At 41.9% G+C, this 18,334-nt stretch overlaps 1 protein-coding gene across 1 annotated transcript in view; it reads right to left on the bottom strand.

The window, feature by feature from the left end:
- Positions 1 to 18,334, bottom strand: part of MAP3K1 (mitogen-activated protein kinase kinase kinase 1) — a 416,577-nt gene that overhangs the window by 251,502 nt on the left and 146,741 nt on the right. The window contains exon 2 of the mRNA XM_069222317.1: positions 3,610 to 3,760. Within this exon, the coding sequence (XP_069078418.1) occupies positions 3,610 to 3,760 (151 nt within the window). The remainder of the gene's footprint in view (positions 1 to 3,609; positions 3,761 to 18,334) is intronic.

Raw genomic sequence — 18,334 nt, 5'->3', positions numbered from 1 at the left:
AGGCCATCTTTCCGGGACCCCTTCACTACCGTGCCCTACAGAGGCTAAAGATTCTTCATCTTCGGAAGGGCTTGACATACTGTTCTCTCTCACGAAGCTTGGATGGAGCTTTAATGGTGGCTGAATCATACGGATGCTTGGAATGGCAGAGCGATTTTCGCCTCTGTTCCAGAAGTGGTTATAGAATGAGATGCCAGCAGATGGGGCTGGAGTGCCAGGTGGGGCCAGATAGAGACAGGGGGTCGTTGGTCCCAGGAGGAGCTTCAACTGCATAGCAATTGCCTAGAACTCCTAGCGGGATCGTTCGCAGTGAAGACTTTGTCCCCTTCCAAATCGAAAGGTTGTATTCTCCTGAAGATGGACAATATTTTGGCAGTTCGATATATCAACAAACTGGGGGGAACCCGATCCAAGATGTTGGCGGGGATTGCCAAAGACTTCTGGCATTTTTGCCTAGCTCATCAGATTTGTGTCAGCGGAATATATTCCAGGGAAAGTGAATATAGTGGCGGACTGGAATTCCAGGCATCTGATAGATGCCAGCGATTGGCATCTCCATCCCAGAGTATTTCAATTCCTGAATCATCTCTGGGGTCCTTGCAAAATAGATCTTTTTGCCTCCTGTTTGAATACGCATCACCCGCTCTTCTTCAGTTGGAGACCGGATCCGAATGCCCTCAGCTCGGACGCTTTTCTCCAGAACTGGAAAGGGGACGTGCATTTTGTGTTTCCCCCGTTCTCCATGATCCATCAAGTTCTCTCGTAAGCCATTCGGCAATTAGCAGAACTGATTCTGGTAACTCTGTGTTGGACGAACAGGCTTGGTTCCCGATGGCACTGACCTTGTGCTGTGCCGCCCCAATTCTAATCCTCCCGTCATGGCACCTATTATTAGATCCAATGGGGAATCCTCACCCCCTGATCCTAGAGAATCAATTGTTTCTCATGGCTTGGAGAATTACGGGGGGGGGGGGCCTTCTCAAAGTCTGGGAATTTCAGAAGACACTAGATTCTTCCTTTCCCAATCCTTGGCACCTAGTACGCATAAAAGATATGCCCCTGCCTGGAGGAGATGGTTGGATTGGTGCGATCAAAGGAATGTGGATCCCATGGGGGCCTCAGTGCAAATTATAGCAATTTTTTTGTCTCACGTTGCGGCTCAGGGGCTGGCATACAGGACAGTGAATAATTTTGTGTCGGACATTTCGGCTTAGCATCCTCATGTTGAGGGTAAACCGGTAGGGGGAACACCCATTAATTTGTAAACTATTGCGCGGTGATCGTATGCTTTGCCCTCCTCTTCCAAAATATTCCTCTTTTGGGATGTGACTATCATTCTAAGATTCTTGGTGGCTTGGCCGGCCAATGAGGGCCTTTCAAGAAAACAATTATCAGCAAAACTGACTATGTTCATTTGTTTAATCTCTTGCAGGAGAGTTTCGGATGTCAAAGCCTTGGACACTGCAGGTAGAGTTTTTACTCCTAGCGTAGTATCTTTTCGCATCTCTAAACATACAAAATCAAATTCTAGATGTATTAGCTATCCAGCTTTCAGCGATAACTCCAAACTTTGTGTGGTAAATTGTTTAAAAACATATGAAGATGTTACTAGAGAGCTGAGAAGAGATGTAAATGGACAATTGTTAATTTCCTTACAGAAACCTTTTGTCCCAGTTTCCTCAGCGACTCTAGTGAGATGGATCAGATGGCTGTTGCAAGAAGCAGGCATAAATGTTCCCATTTTTGGAGCTCACTCTGTTCGGGGTGCTATGGCTTCTAAGGCTTTCAATGCAGGTTCCAGATTGGAGGATATGACCGAGGATGACTGGTCATCAGATTCCACCTTTAAATTGTTCTACCATAAGCCAATTGTTGATGTTGTTTCTAATGTGATCGCTCAGCTTTGAACTAGCATAATCCAAAGCCTCCAGTCCTGACATAGAATCAAACAATTTCTAGCTTACGCAACAAGAATTTTCAACTCTATTAAGGACACGGAGGCGAGAATTATCCCGCCCGGGAACATTTGAATATTACCATATATAAATTCAAAGTATTTATCCCACCCTATATGGAATATATTATGTATTCAGTATTATTTTACAGTATATGGTCCAAATATATACAATGCTATACAATATCAGGATGTTACCGTTTTCCTTTCTTCTTTATAGATGAAAAACCGACCTGATAGATGTTGGATCATTCTGATAAGAATTGGAAGAGTTTGTTTTCCTGCACTGTTGTGCAACTCCTTCTAGGTTCCTGTTTTCGTAATATGTTGCTGTTGGACTCAGTTCTCGAGGATAATTTGGTTCAGGTTCGCTTGCCATGGACGTGCAAAGAAAGAGGATGGACTTTGCTTGCTTTGGACTATATAGGAGATAGTGCAGCCTGATTGGAGGGTCACTACGAGGCTTATGTTTATGGGAAATGTTTATTATGTTTTACTATTGTTATTGGCTGCTGTGTGTTGCAGTAAAGATAAGAGATCTTCATAATCCTCGCCTCCGTGTCCTTAATAGAATTGAAAATTCTTGTCGCATAAGCTAAAAAAAAAATTTGATTCTCGCCAAGGTGTGAGGCTGAACTGGGATTCGTGCGTTGTCACCTGGTGAAAGCAACGATACGTAGATTCCTACTCTCTGGCACAGTTATGGCAGGGAGAGGTCACTCACTGTTCCCAAACAGGTGACTCCTCATAAATGAGGGGAGGCGAGTAATGGGAACAGTGCCTCAGCTGGTTTCTTCGATTCCCCCTGGAGGCACCCCCAATCCTTACAAGGGCAATCGAATGCTAAACTTGAGCACCGCTTTGGCCGCCTAGGAAGGTTGTTCATTTATGGGTACATGAAGTTTACGAAGAGGTCTCAGAAAGCAAACTCTAGTAAGCATCGTTTTAGCCAAGCCACACTACGAGCACGTGATTTCCCTGGCGAGCACACGAGCAAAGCGCTTGAAAACCTCACTAGGAAAAAAACATGCAAATACTCCTATAGGCAACCTTATTTAAACAATGCCGAGACAGCATCTCTCGATTCGTTGTTAATCCTGATATTAGTGCACATACTCAACACATCAGAGAGTAAATGCTTTTTTAAAAATCCTAATTTGGCATGAATGTACAGTAGTGAGAGTAAGTGGTAATGTAGTTATTTGAAAGGATTCTCATTCAAGCCACATCTAAAACTTTCAAATCGGAGTGCGGCCTTGAAGTCTTCCTAGAGATGCTAGAAAAAAATGGTAACTAGTTTGTGTGCTGATTGGAATTGAAGTAAAAAAACGACACCTTGAAAATATTAGCTGGAAAAAAATACTAGCAGGCCAGAAGTCAGTCATTGTTGCCTTATACCGGTGAGTTACTCTAGATGGCAGCCTTGTAACGTAACGTTTGGCAGGCCCGCATTCGCGAGATCACAGAAGTTCAATATTAAAATATTTCTTGAAACAAACATTTTACAATATTTATATAAACAGCAGCAAAGCATCTACAACGTTGTTAATTTGTTTTAAAAAAAAAAGTAACTTAATAGAGCCGTGTCCAAATGAACCTTTATTTTTCCCTTATAACACGTGCCATATAAGATACGAATTGTGAGCACAACTTACCACGGGGCCTCTCCTGCTGCGCCTTTCCAGCCATTCATGCTTCCAGGCTGGCATACATGTCGCCTTCAGCTTCTCCCGGATCATGCGCTCTTCTGGGCGATCATCCATTTTCTGCAACCCCCGCAGGGTGTCTTTATTTTCCATGTCACGACTACAGTAAGAGGGGGGGAAACGCAATCATTACAAGTGTGACTGTGAAAATGACATTGAAACAATAAGCGCTGCGTTACTGTACTAAGAGCTGCTTCGTTGTTGCACTAAGAGCTTTTCCCAAGCGGTTCACTGCCTCAGACATTATTTACTTCCGGCTGGCTGGGGCACTGCACGTACATATGGCGCGGCGGGGAGGGTGCCCCTCTTATCAAGGACGGAACTCCGAGGGGAGATGGCATTTACAACCCCGGGTGCCCCAACCCTGGGGAATGACAGCGCTGTGTTTTCGCAGCACACTGAAAGTGCTAAACACGGTGTGTAGACCCCAAACGTGGTCGAGCAGAACAAATATCTAATGAGCCCTGCCGCGGAACACGGATATATACGGTACAACTTACACAGCACTTTTTCTACAGTATTAGGGAAACCGGCCTCCGAGCGTGTTGTGGAGAAACACGTCTCAAAATATAACAAACCGTAAGTAGAAGTATATTGCCCCCGTGGAGCGGCTTAAAATAAAGCAGTTGTGTGACCTTTGAATGTGTGTTCTGTTAAGAGTACTCGCGAAGGCCAAATACTCCGAAAAATACCCTGCCAAAGCTCGCACCACGAGCCCACCTCTCAGACATGACAAGATCTCACAAACGTCAAGAAACTGGGAATACATCTTTCTGCAGGCAGTATAAAGTTCAAACAAACAGGATGCAGCGAGGAAGAATACAACATTGTCAAATATTTTACTGAAATACGACTTCAAGTTTTCTAGATACAGACTGGTAGTTGCAAGAAGCTAAACTAAACTTGCCAGCGTCACCATCTGTGAACTTCATGAGTGCTACAAGCACGCAGCGAGAGCTGGTGATCGGGTTTCCCTTGTAAACCTGCATTACACGTAGTATTACCAAATTATAAATGGTCATTCGCCGTAGATTCCGGTTTACACATTTCAGATCTCGAATGTCACACTGCCCTGCAGCTGTGCCAATAAGGAGATGTCCGTGGTAAAATGCCCCTTCTGTTCTACAGAGCACCACAACTGAAGGGTACATTTTGAGACGACCGTGACTAACCTGGTATTTATAAGTACATTCTGGCCAAAGTAATTCTATTTTAATTTTAAAGTACCCATTTTACAGTTCCTCTGTTAAAGCTTTTTTTTGGGGCTTCATTACTGTGTTTTCTGCTGCCAAGTCACCACTCGCTCTCTTCCTTCCCCATTATGTATCCCTGATTTCTGTCCTAACAGAGGGGCAGTTACTTCTCCTCGCAGCCCCTCACCTCTATAATCTCTTTTAGTGCTTCTGCTTCATTTAATGGTGCCCTTCCCATCCGGTGGGTACACGAGCATTCTAAGGTTACGCCGTCTTCCAAAGTACACCTCACTTGCTGTCCCCCTTCCACAGCTACAACACCCCATCCCAGGTTGTGGTACTGTCCCACTGCAGCCTTCCACAAATGAGCCCAAACGCATAATTTGATCTACGACGGTTCACTGTAATTCTCCATTACACTGCTGTGTCCTTTACAATATTTTAGGTATTTTAAATTTACAGATTTATATATCTTCAAATCGGCACCTGGAAAACAGTCACGCACGCCCGGGTTACAAGCTAGCTGGACGCCACTATTCCAGGATCAGCAAAAAGCTCACCAGAAGGCTGTAGACCTCTCACAGCTCGGCGGCCAGAATCACTCAACATCCCACACTGTACCTACATCACACCACGCCGGAAGGAGATCCACTAGTTTCCCATGCACAAACTAGCACAATGGAAACTCCTCACCCACACTTTCAAGACACTACATAACACTTACCCAGCATACCTCATCAATCACATCTGCTTTCACAAACCTTCCAGACACCTCCGTTTGTCCGGACTCCTGCTTACACACATCACACGCATACAGATAAAATAACCATTACGAATAAGGTGTATAAGAGTTAGTATGAGGGGGCGTTGGAGACAAAAAATGGATCCAAAAAGGGCATTATGTGGAGCCCTTGGTAATCATTTGGATCTTAACAGTGATACAGATGGCATTATAACGTGTAGGCCGGAAAGAGCTCAGAGTAGACACAACAATGTCAAAGTTGACCCTTGAGAATGTAGCGTTTTTTCCTTATTCACTTGTATTTAATGGCAGGTTTCAGGAGGTTGACTTTATGCATCAAAGTAACACTCACCAAGGCGCTGTTACTTCCACATTACTCCTTTGTCTTTCACCTGTCTCCTCACTATAGTCTTCCCCTTGATAAACGTAATTAGTTTCACAACACTCCTTATCCCACTCTGTCATTTGGTTCTCCTCTCTGTCCTCCTTCCTAGGTGCCTCTTTGATCCCCAGGTCATTGGGCGCCTCTTAGTCCTACACTTTAAATACACTTTAGTTGAGCCTCACCCTTAGAAAGTCATTGATCCTCAGTTGCTAGAAATGTATTTTTTTCAGTTGTGAAACTGAATAGTAAGCCATCTCTGCATGTTAGGACCAAGTGTGGATCGAAGACAGATTTCACTTGTGCACATGGCAGTGATTGGAGATCTACTTTGTAGGTCTATTGGTATTAGTCAGCAGTATCTTCTTACCCACACCAGAATGTGTGGCCGGATATGCAGAGCAGTGCGAGTAAAAACTGGAAGCATGGCATTTGGTATCCATGCCTTCTATTTAGTCACACTTTTTACATGTCCTTGCAAAGGGAGATGCCCGTCCTGCCCTGCCCAACTACCAGCTAAAGCTGGTGTGGATTCAAGGTAATTGGGCAGGGCAGGACAAGCATCTCCCTTTGCAAGGACATGTAAAAAGTGTGACTAAATAGAAGGCATGGATACCAAATGCCATGCTTCCAGTTTTTACTCGCACTGCTCTGCATATCCGGCCACACATTCTGGTGTGGGTAAGAAGATACTGCTGACTAATACCAATAGACCTACAAAGTAGATCTCCAATCACTGCCATGTGCACAAGTGAAATCTGTCTTCGATCCACACTTGGTCCTAACATGCAGAGATGGCTTACTATTCACAGTTTCACAACTGAAAAAAATACATTTCTAGCAACTGAGGATCAATGACTTTCTAGGGGTGAGGCTCAACGAAAGTGTATTTAAAGTGTAGGACTAAGATTATAGCTTTTCTTAGTAAAATTATATCACAATTCCCCAAAATGTTATAAAATGTTATCTTGGTTTCATTAAATCAATAACATTTCACACAGCCCAATCCCCAGGAAGAAATGGACTACTACTTGATCTGCCTCTGGTGACATGACCTTTAGGGCTCTAGTTTTTAAGGTCGAGCCTAGCAGCACGTATGCACTGCTCTCGACATGCTGTAATCTACTCTGTGGGCTTTAACCACGTCCATCACTTTCATTCATTCCTTTGCCTGCCTTTCTAAATTCCCTTAATTTCATAGGTAAATGCTTTACATTGGTCCCACCTTGAGGCTGTTTCCTTATGCCTTGGAGACTGACCCTGTTACATGGATTACTGCACGATCGGCTATATACCTCATTGTGGCACACTACTTTTTTCTTTTGCCTCTCCGCTTCGAGTGCCATGACCGTCTGTTCTCTCTTCCTCTACCTTGTTTTTGGGCATGTTGCTGTCTCTTTAGAGTGTTTGCGCCCAAAGGCTGCAAAGAAAGGGGGGGGGGGGTTTAAATCATTTTTTTTGAAGTTTCACATAGCGCAAGCTCCATTGGAGGAGCACTTTACATGAGTACCAGTTACGTACAAGTTTACCAGTTGAAAAATATACAAACTGGTGCATTTTAAACAGGAAAAAAAACAGAAATCCTCAACATGTCTCTTCCGGCACAGTGGGAGAGCCATAATACAAGATCGTATAATTCTTTGCGGGGCATTTATTTTACAAAATATTTATGCCCAGTAACTCAGCCAGTGGTGGTCCTAGGACAATGGGGCCACCATCAAAGTGTTCTGCATGATATGTGCGTTCTAAGTCATCTTTGGGCCCCACACTAGGTTGGACGGGACCTCAAAATAATAACCTCTCCCAACATTCAATGTCTTTTTAAGCTCTCTAACGGTTAGAACTTTTGTTTTACAGCTGGGAGTAGATTGTGTTTTGAAGGCCTAGTTTGTAATAATATTCTAGTAGGCCTCCTAGGCCTGAAAATGTGTAACGAACTATGGCTACTCTGCATTACTTTCTGCCATTCTGTTTTCATGTGGTTATCACCCCTAGGAGTTGACTATATGGTTACATTACCAGGTTTCTTCTAAATGCTATTTTTCTTGTGGTGCCCCTTAAGGGCTGTTCTGAGCATCACAATCTAATGTCTAGTGTATGAAGGAAGGCACAAAAACAGTTTATTTCTGTTAAAGATTTTTATTGGGTTTCCGTGATGATTGTATAAGTTTCATTGATATTTTTTTTTAGGTAAAGCATAAATGTACCTCTTGTATACTTTTAAGTATACGTCTTCTGTGGCCTTCCAGCGATCTCATTTGTTAGTTTCAATGCCATTTAAAAAACCCTTGCTTGCTAGTGGTCAGCCATGCCTTTTTGTCCCTCCTGTGTGGGAGCAGGGACCAACTACTGTATAATTACTCTTCTGTCCTGTTTATCTGGGGTGTTGGGGACTTTTGTTTTCTTTTCTTTTTTTTTTTTTTTTACTTTGTTGACTGCTCCTGTCCAGGGAAGCTTCCCTTTTCATTAATTTTAGCTGTAAAAAGGCTATAAATCAGGCTTTTATCTTGGTCACATTTGGTTTTTGTGGGCTCACTGCACTCTGTCTCAGCTGCCTGGCTTCTGTCCTTCCGTGGATCAGTGCATGCAAGCAAGCAACCAACCAACCACATACACCGTCTGCCCGAGCACCTTAGCTCTTGCACTCAGTACACTCTGCTAATCCAGTACTGGGACCTCGGGCATAGCTTTATCAGTGCACCTCTGTTCACACACTCCCAGCCCTCAGCCGTGCCAGTGCCAGGAATCCCATGCACGCAGTCTGCCTGAGCACCTCAGTTCTTGCAGTCAGTACACTCGGATGCTCCAGTTCTGGGACCTCACGTGCAACTCCATCAGTGCACCTCAGTTATACCCCGGCAGGGTCTCTTCCTTTCCTATACTGGGACCCCCACTCACATACAGTTCCATTAGAGCAGCTCAATTCTAATATTCAGTCTCACTGCCAAGTCAATGCTGGAATCAAAAGAGCAAAAAACAACTCAGCCAGTGCAACTCAAGTCTAACATCCAAAGCCACTGTTGATGGGAACCACCACACTAACATTCAGTGCACATTTCTTCTCGGTATTAAGGCTCATACCCTCCCACGTCGTCCCCCCCTTTGTGGACTCCAAACTTCTGTGGTTCAGGGGCAATGCCACTCCCATGCTGGGCACCACTCGCAGCTTCACCAGTGCACCTCCAGGCTAACACTTGGCAACACTGGCACACCAATACTAGGTTCCACACATAGCTTCATTAACATACCGCACTTCTGACCTTGTGTGCCTGCTACTATATCAGTACTCCAGCCCACATCCAACTCTGTCAGTGGACCTCAATCCTAACCTGCAGCACCCCATTATTCCAATACCAGGGATTACACAGTGCTCCTTTTCTCATTCCTCAGCCGCTGCCTTTCTGTTACTCCAGCACTGGATCGGGACTCCGCTCTGTCTACCCCCAATCCTGATCTGAAGTGCCCTAATACTGCTGTACTGGGGTTCACATACAACGCTAATGCACCTCCTGTTCTGCAGTGCCCCCTGCTGTTCCACACTGGCGTCTGTTGGAGGATGTGGAGGAGCCAATTTAATCTATTCTTAGCTGCCATCTTTATCTGGGAGTGTCTGTTTCACCTATCTCACTCTGTTCTTTCTTTTACTCTTGTTTACTCTGTTTTCTTTTTCACCCACTTTTCTCTTTCCAACTCTTAAAATCCACATGTTAACAGTTTCGCTCTTTCAACTGTTAATTTCTAATCATCTCTTTTTTAAATGTTCCTATTCCTCCTTCTACCTCCTCTTTCAAACGCGCAAAACTTGGTTATTTCTTTTGTTGTTTCGCTTCTCTATTTTTTATTCATCAGGCATTCATTCTTTAAATATTTTTCTCTTCCCTTCATTCTTTGTCTTTATTTGCTCTCTTTTGACTGTGTGCATCCTTTCACACACACATATATATATATATATATATATATATATATATATATATATATATATATATATATGTATCTTTCTTTCTTCCTTTCTCTGGTGTTTTTCTGATCTTAATCTGTCAATTCACATTTTAGAATAAATCCCTTTTTTTCCCGTCTGTATGTGGAAGCCAAAAACCTGAAGCGTGAAAGTGGTTTCCCATTCTGTGTCTGTGGAAACTGTCAGTACATACATGCTCTGGTTCTTTCTCTGCTTGTTTCTCTCACATCTCGTTCTTCCTCTAATGTTCATTTGTCTCATTCTGTTCACACTTCATTATTTTTTTCTCTTTCTTTCATTCACTAGCTTCCTTTCCTTTTTTGTCTCACACGTTTGCTCTATTTCTTTTAGTTGTGTTTTCATTTTCTCATTCTTTTCCTTCTCTTCTTTCTTTGTGACCCCTTCTCTTTTTTCCTGTTGTCTGTTGTATTACTTTTGCTTCTTTTTTTTTCTGCCCCATCTGCTTTCTCTCCTGAAACCTACTTATCATTGGAGCAACAGGTGCAGTGGCACCAGGGCCCAGAGCCCTACCGACCTAACAAATCTAATTACTGCTGTATTTTCCTACTGAAATTCCAGTCAACCATTTTCCTTTCTTACTTCAGGGTCCATGACACTTACTATGCCACTTGTCCTCTCCTATCTTTACCCCTGACTCCCTCTTTCCTTTCACCCTCCAATCCGTCCCAAAGGATAATTTTGTTATGGTGTTTTGAGCATTACACTCTAAAGTCAAAAGTTTATTTCTGATAAAGGTTTATATAATTGAATATGTTTTAACATAGAGGAAGAAGGCAAATGGAAGTGCTTTAGTTAAATGCTGGGTCACTGGAATTATATGGCATGAAAAAGCAAAATGATGAGACAGGGATGACCAATTTATGTGGCAAGAAAAGTCCAGTTATGAATTTACAATGTCAATAGCTCTAACTCAAGAAAATGCAAGACCTCTTGCATTGAAAATGCTTGTTGCAATTATGACCGTGAGTCAGGCTAATGTAACATCCTTATTACACTGACTGAACAATCTTGATATGTTTGGGTGACTTTTCTAGGGGGTCACCAGTGATTGCACAGTGCCAGCTATGGTATGTTCCATTTGTCAATGTAAAGTACTGCATGGATAAATACTTTTAAAGGTCCCAAAGGCAAGACCTATTGGCCAAGCCAATGCTTGTTAAGACTAGCTTTTCTCTGCTCAAGCTGTCGACCTACGAACAAATGAAAGAGAACGATCTACACCAGAGGACTGCACGGACTGTTACAAAGAGATAAGACATGAAAACACGCTGCACCTGCCATCCACTATTCACAATCTTGTTACATCTAAGTCCATCTCACGAGAATCATGTACTATATATTTTAAGGTCACCAACTACTGAGCAAACAAGGAGAAACATGTAGGGAAAAAAATTACCATGTGTAATTAATAACTGGATGTTAAGCAATCTCGAAGTGCATTTTTGCAGTACAAATTAGGAGTACAACTCAGCTGAAACAAAAATATCCGTCCAGGCAGGTAACAACATGTCCCTGTCCCATAAAGCAGGCATATAAATGGACCCGAAAATGAAAAACAGAAGATTGCACTGAGTTTGCTAAAATACAAACGCATTCATCGTTAGAGTCAAGAGGCTTAATTCTAAAGACAGAGTGACCTTAAGAGAAATTGCATCACAAGAACCTTAGGTTGAGAAAGAAATATCACTGGACTCATTTCCAAAAATTAAAACAACAGTGTGCAGTGCTTCCTCATGCCCCCCTAACTGCGGCCCCATAACTGCTTCACCCCAAGGGTTGGTAAATCTTCACGGTTCAACGTAATCAACAGTTTATGCTTAAATTCTATTTTTGTATTTAATACATGAAACTACAATGTTAATGTCAGATAGGCGGCACGGGGTTTGTAAAATAATGGGATACTCTTTTGCACTCATGTAAGACCTGCCTGCTTTGGAACAGTGTATCGTATAAAACCACACCATTTCAAATCATAGCATATATCATATTGAAGGTTTTTTTTATTTATTTTTTAAACTTACATGGCATAAAGCTGGGATTCATTCAAGATAGTGTTCATGGTATGGTTAGCGGGCTTGATTCATGTAGAGGTTATGATATAGAAGTGCTGAAAGCACGGCCTTTGTTATTTCACGGGCAGCTTTGTCCATATGAACAACAAAAATATCCTCTATACTTTGAATAGCATCTGGCAGCTCACTCAGCTAAGACATCACATAAAGCAGCAGAGAATTAATTAAGTTCCACAATGTAAAATTTCATTACACAGATGTAGCAAAAATTTTAAAAGGTTTGTTTTTCTTTGGGACTAGGTCATTGGTAACTAAAAAAAACGTAATGATTAAGACCTAGATATTTAACTAAAATGTAATTTAAGATTATTCTTTTTATTCAAAGGGTCAGTTTTCCACTAATGAGCTTGAGCAAACTAAATTTTAGGAATAGAATAAATGTTCTTTGGTGTATATACACATCCTGCTGTGTGCCAATACCATGCGCACGAGACGAAAAACCATTGCTTCTCAGCAGTAGCTACATGTAATACACTATTGCACTTGTTCCCCAGTTTAGACATGTTATTAAAAAATAAAAAGTCTTTTAGTGACCCTTGGACTTGAATTCACGAACAATATGCCACAAAAGCAAAGGCTTTACAATCCGTACTTGTTCTACACAGGACAGCAGAAACTATCTTCCCCTCTCATGTGACAGTAATCCACATCAACTCCTGCTGACTACAAAGAAGCTTTGTTTTCCTAGTGCAGGTGGGAAAGAGCAGGGTTAGCCAGCCGAGACGATTTTCAATTTTCTTTTTAAACTTAAGTAACCTTTCATGAAAGGCAGGTAGTGTACACAGTATCTATTTAATAAAAAAGTAAACATTTTTAATCGCAATGCCTAACTGAATGACACCAACGTGAGAACGCATGTAAAAAGTCTCTGTTCTTTAAATTTAATTATGAGACCCTCTGACCACTTAACATGGAACCTACTGGATACAGGTAATTATTAAAGTTGGAAAGTATACACCATCAAACATATGACATTTAATGTGATAATTTATCTTTAATCATCCAGAAAGGGTGAGGGAGCACACGTAAGAGAAGCCTAACAATTATTTTTCTTAATTCGGTTTATTTGTTAAACTCAAATCACTACAACTTGGACTTAATGTTCACTGATGAAGACCATACTTTTTGGGATTGAAATTACTAAATGTTCTCTTTTATTTACTGTTAATTTTACAGGAAAAACACATCAAAATATGACACCAGAGTATGAAATACATTTTTCTAATCAAATACATATATGAAGAGTACAGTTGAGCCCATGTCTAGAATGATTGACCATCATACTCACCAACTCACCTCCAACTCGTATAACTGCTACCTGATAAGTTAGCCTGGATGCAAACAGGCCTACTCCAAAAGGACCCCATGCTATTTGAATCTTCTGAAAGAGATCCACCCTCAACTTCCAATTGCTGTAATCTCTCAGATTTCTCGAATTCCAATCTGCTATCACATTTGAAATTCCTGGACAGTTTATTCAACCTCTCTCCTCCTAACTTTTTGATATCAGTTACTGCAGAAATATTGTCCATTTTTAAAAGTACAACATGACTCTACAACTGTTTCTTGAACCTCTGAATACCAAACAAACCTGTTCTCAACTTCCAAGTAATTTCTATTTTGTCTTTCCTCTGCATTCCACAAACCTTTAGTTTCTTGCCCTAAAGAACAGGCTCCCCAACCTAAGGTGCTCACATGTGTTTCCAGAATGAAATCTGCTTTCTTTCCAAAATTAGCTCTTCCATTCAATGCCTCCAAATTTACCTTCCAACACTAATTCTAGATTGCTTCCTGATCCAACTCTATTTTGTCTCCATAGCAAAGACCTCTGGACAAACTTTTTGACTTTAACCTTTGAATCACCCGATAATGCAATTGACCTGGAAACATTGCCTGTATCGAAGAAGATAACAGACCAATGATTCAAGCTAGTTCTCTCAAATGGACCATGCTCTTCCTCAATACGGAGGATACCTATTGTTTTATCTTTATCTTCTTCTCTGGTAACTTTATCTGACACATCTGTGTGTCCACCATAAAACCCAAAAACTCCAATCACTGGGTTGGTGCTGAAACTGACATTTCTAGTTTTACTATGAAACCTAGATATTCCAACAAATTCTGTTTGATCACCATCTGCTGTTTTTAATTCTGTTCCATTATCAGAATGTTGTCCAAGTAGATTATCAAATACCCCTCTTAGATATCCTATCACTGGTTTCAAAACTTTCATAAGAAGTCCAAGGGGCAGCAGGTAATCTAAATGGAAGATACAAAAACTGATACAGGATTCCTTTCCATTTGAATTTTAAAAAATTTCGACTCTGTCCCCATAGGAATTGTGAAATATTCATCTTTGAGATCCATTTTCACTAACCAATATCCCTCCTGTAGAAGATCCCACAAAAAATGAATACCCTCCATTTTGAAATGTCTGTAAATTATGAATTTATTTAAATCTCCAAAATGTATAACTGGTCTCAACTCTTTGTCCTTCTTTTCTACTAGAAAAAGAGTACTTACGAAGTTGTTTTCCTCTGAAAATGCCACTTTCTTTATTGCACTTTTTTTTTTTTTTTTTCAAACATATTCGCCTCCATGACAATGTCCTCCAATTCTGTGTGCAACACCAATTGCTTTGGTTCTGAGGTATTTCCATAAACTATTTGATGACCGCAAACCACATCTAACACCCATGCATTTCTTTTGATTTATTGCCAATGATTTATAAATAACCTTAACCTTCCTCACACTTTGTGGGCTAAAACCATAAAACATCCTCATACTCACCTTGTGAAACCGTGGCAGTTTGACCACGTCCTTTGTTGAACCAATATCTCCCTGATCTTCCCCTTTGGGGATAAAAATCTCCTCGGCTTCCTCTGTTAAACCCTTGGTATCCAGTGGAGTCATTTACGTAGTACTGGGACTTACAGTTTGCCTGGTCAGAAGGATCCAGATTGGAAGTCATAGTGACTTTTTCTTCTTGGACTGGCCTCGAGCATTCTGCTCTCATAATATTGTGTTCACCCTGCTCCAAAGACCATCACTTCACATTAATTTAGGTTCATTTTAAGCCGATGATACTATCTAGACACTTAGAAATGTTATACATTCATTATGGTTTTCAGGTCGAGCGTCCTAGACAGCACATGCTCAATCTGTTGCAAGGCAAATTGTGGCTTACCATGAATATAGAGGGGCTTGGAGCCCACCCACTGCCTGACACCGGCTGTCTTTCCTTGTCACTCATTTGCCACTCAAAAGATAGGAAGAAGGATGGGAGTTTGGCCAATTTGGGATTATGGTGCGTTTCATTGAGGGTAACAGATTACAGTAGAAGGGATGCGCCTACCATTACCACAGAATGCCTGTTTCTATGAGCCTTTTCTCAGCAGATCACCACTGCATTTCAAGTTGTAATAGGATATACATATGTACATTTAAGAGCAAGATACCTAAAAAGAACTGTGAGACATTCAGACGGTTATTTCAGAAGGAGATTCAAGATTCTATAAGGAAAGCAGCTAAGTCTGCCTTTAGTGAGAAGGGAATGAAGGTTCAGATGAGTTCTGGTCCCTTGATTCAGGGAGGGAGGGGGCAGGAGGGCAGACAAAGCAGGTGGTAAGTGCATGCAAATTCAAGCATTTGGAAGGTGACATGAGCAGTGCCTCAAAGAGGCAAAAAAGGAAAACCTGGGTACCGGGGGAAATGGTGTCCCATGCTGCATAAAAGACAGTACCCATGGTAGCACACAGAAGTCTCGGGTTGTATCTGAGAAAGTCTGGAAAGGAATGTCCAATGATTTTAGAGGTCATTGGGACAGATTTGATAAGGAGTAGGTTTTAGCCGTAACTGGGAGGGATGGATGAGATTTGGATCCAGATGATGAATTTACAGTGAAGTTTATTGAAAATGGGATTGTTAGACACCCATAGGGGGAAAGAGTTGTTCTGTCTAGGATTTCATCTATCATCCCATAAGTGAGGAAGGGTGGTCTACTGACCATGCAGGTGAGTACATAAAGCAGCAGGTTTATCACTGGAAACAGAGTTCTGAGCAGTTATGAGGACAGAGTGATCCAGGCCTATGGTTGGAAATAGGGCTTGCTCAATGACAGATTTGGATCCTGAGCCGATTAGTTTATTGTTCCCCTTTGGTCACGATCCTAGTAAGCGTTTTTTAAAGGCAGGATAAAATGTTAAGGCATTTTGGGCTCTCTGGCTAATATTTTGAGGAGGTCCATTACAAAGGAGCGGAAGTTGATATGGCACTCCTGTCAGGCTGGTGCCAAAAGGCAATATGTTTTTCGGGAGGGGCAATTCAGATTGCTTAGCTAAAAGGAGGAAAGCAGTTCTAATGTGTATCAGCCTCAAGTTGACCGATCTAGCAAAAAAGGAAAAACAGGGAGGACTCAAAGGGTCTCTTTTGGAGAAAGCTTCATTAGGGGCATCTGGCAAATTTTCTACATTCAGAGCGCTTGATAAAGGCCAAATGTCAACGTGCAGAGTTTGTGGGTTGTTGTTTTGCAAGAGCTGGTAAAAGAGGACGTTTCCCAGGCCAAATGTCCGCAAGCTCCCACTTTCAGCTGCAGGGCGCGGCATCTTTTGTCGATTCTAGTCTAGTGACTGGATTTTCCCTCAGATGGGAAGATCAAGCCTGGGTAGGATGAGGAGAGGCAAAGTACAACGAGTTAGACAATAAGGTTTGTCTGAAGATTCAAACAGGTTTTATCCATGGAAAGGTGGAAGGAAGATAAAGTGTTTCATTCGGGAGATCAAGAGCGACAGCTGGGTTTTGGAGACTGTTAAGGAATATACATGGTGGAGTTTATTGCACCTACTATGCAGGTCAAGGAGCCAGAAAAATTTGAGATTTTCAGAAGAGGAGAGGTGAGTTCGATGTTCGAGAAGGAAGTTGTGGTAAATGTGGCTACGCCAGATAACATTTTTAAGGGGCTGTAAGAACTACATTCTTGGTAGAGAAGGACAAGGGGTGAAGACCTGGGTTAAATTTGAGACAGGTGAATCAGTATGTGGTTTATAGTCATTCAAGAATGAGAGTTTCCATTTGTTGACATTTTTTTTTATAGGAAGAAGAGTGGCTGATAAAGCTGGATTAAAAGCCAGCATAATTTACGGTTTCCAGAGCAAGACAGTCGGTGTTTTCTTTCTTTAGCTAGGCATGTCTCCTTTACCAGTGTCCTTTTGGTTTGACTTCTCGTCCTTGGAGTATCAGCAAGATTTTGAGGCTGGTTGCAAGCTAGCTAAAAGAAAGGGCAGTAGGAATGATGGTGTATTTGGGCGATTTCCTGTTCATGGCTCAGGATTGAGAGGTTTTAGAGGCTCAAGTGGACATGGCAGCGCATTTGTTGGAAGGCTTGAGTTTCTTTCTCAACAACATCTAAATTAATACCGTGACAGGTTTTACAGTTTTCGGGTTTTCAAGTGGACAAGGTTCATGTGGTGTTAAGGTTGCCTTCTTAGAAGTTAGGAAGATAAATGCGGAGTTAGAGTGTTTGATGAAGTACAACAGGATTACATTGAGGGGGTTTAGCTTGGTTTAGTTGGTCTTTGATCATCCGCAATTCGGGCAGTTTTCCCAGGCACTCTTCAGTACAAGGTGCTCCCGGCATTTGAAGGCTGCAAGCTTACAGAAGACAATGTAGCACGGAAATTAGGCACATTTGATGAATGAGCCACTCTTGGAGGTGGATCGATGATTCCAAAATTTAGAGGTATGAAATGGAGGGTTGGGTTTTTTAAAGTAGTCAAGGTTTTGTCTTGGAAACACACGCAGGCCATTTTGGTTGTGGGGGCTCATTTGCAAGTGTTAGAGAAAAGGGGCAATCGACAGGACAGAGATTTTCATATAAAAACTGTCCAGAGATGATGGTCAGCATTTTTGCATCACAGAGTTTCAAGAGCTCCTTACAAGGTTGCTGAGCTGGGATGAAGATGGACAATGTTTTGGCAGTTCATTATGTCAACTATTTGGGTGGCAGAAAGCCAAATGATCAGTCAGACTTGGAAAGAGAACTTTGGGAGTTCTGTTTGAAGCAGTAAGTGGATGGGAGGGCAGAGTACCTTTAAGGCCAGGTAAATATGGTAGGTGGTTGGATTTTGTCTTTTTCAGAATTACATCGAATGTAGGTTGACACAAGGAGTGTTATGGAGCTTTACTGAATACGGGGTCTATGGGGCATACATCTGTGTCTCAAGAGTCATGGTTCAGTTGGGTGTTTCAGTTGGATACTTGACCTAGGAAGTCATGCAGTGGAAATTTTTCTCCAGGACTGGCACAATC

The sequence above is a fragment of the Pleurodeles waltl genome, chromosome 1_1 (genome assembly GCF_031143425.1).
Source record: "Pleurodeles waltl isolate 20211129_DDA chromosome 1_1, aPleWal1.hap1.20221129, whole genome shotgun sequence".
Taxonomy (NCBI): domain Eukaryota; kingdom Metazoa; phylum Chordata; class Amphibia; order Caudata; family Salamandridae; genus Pleurodeles; species Pleurodeles waltl.
This window is presented reverse-complemented; position numbering and strand designations above follow the sequence as displayed.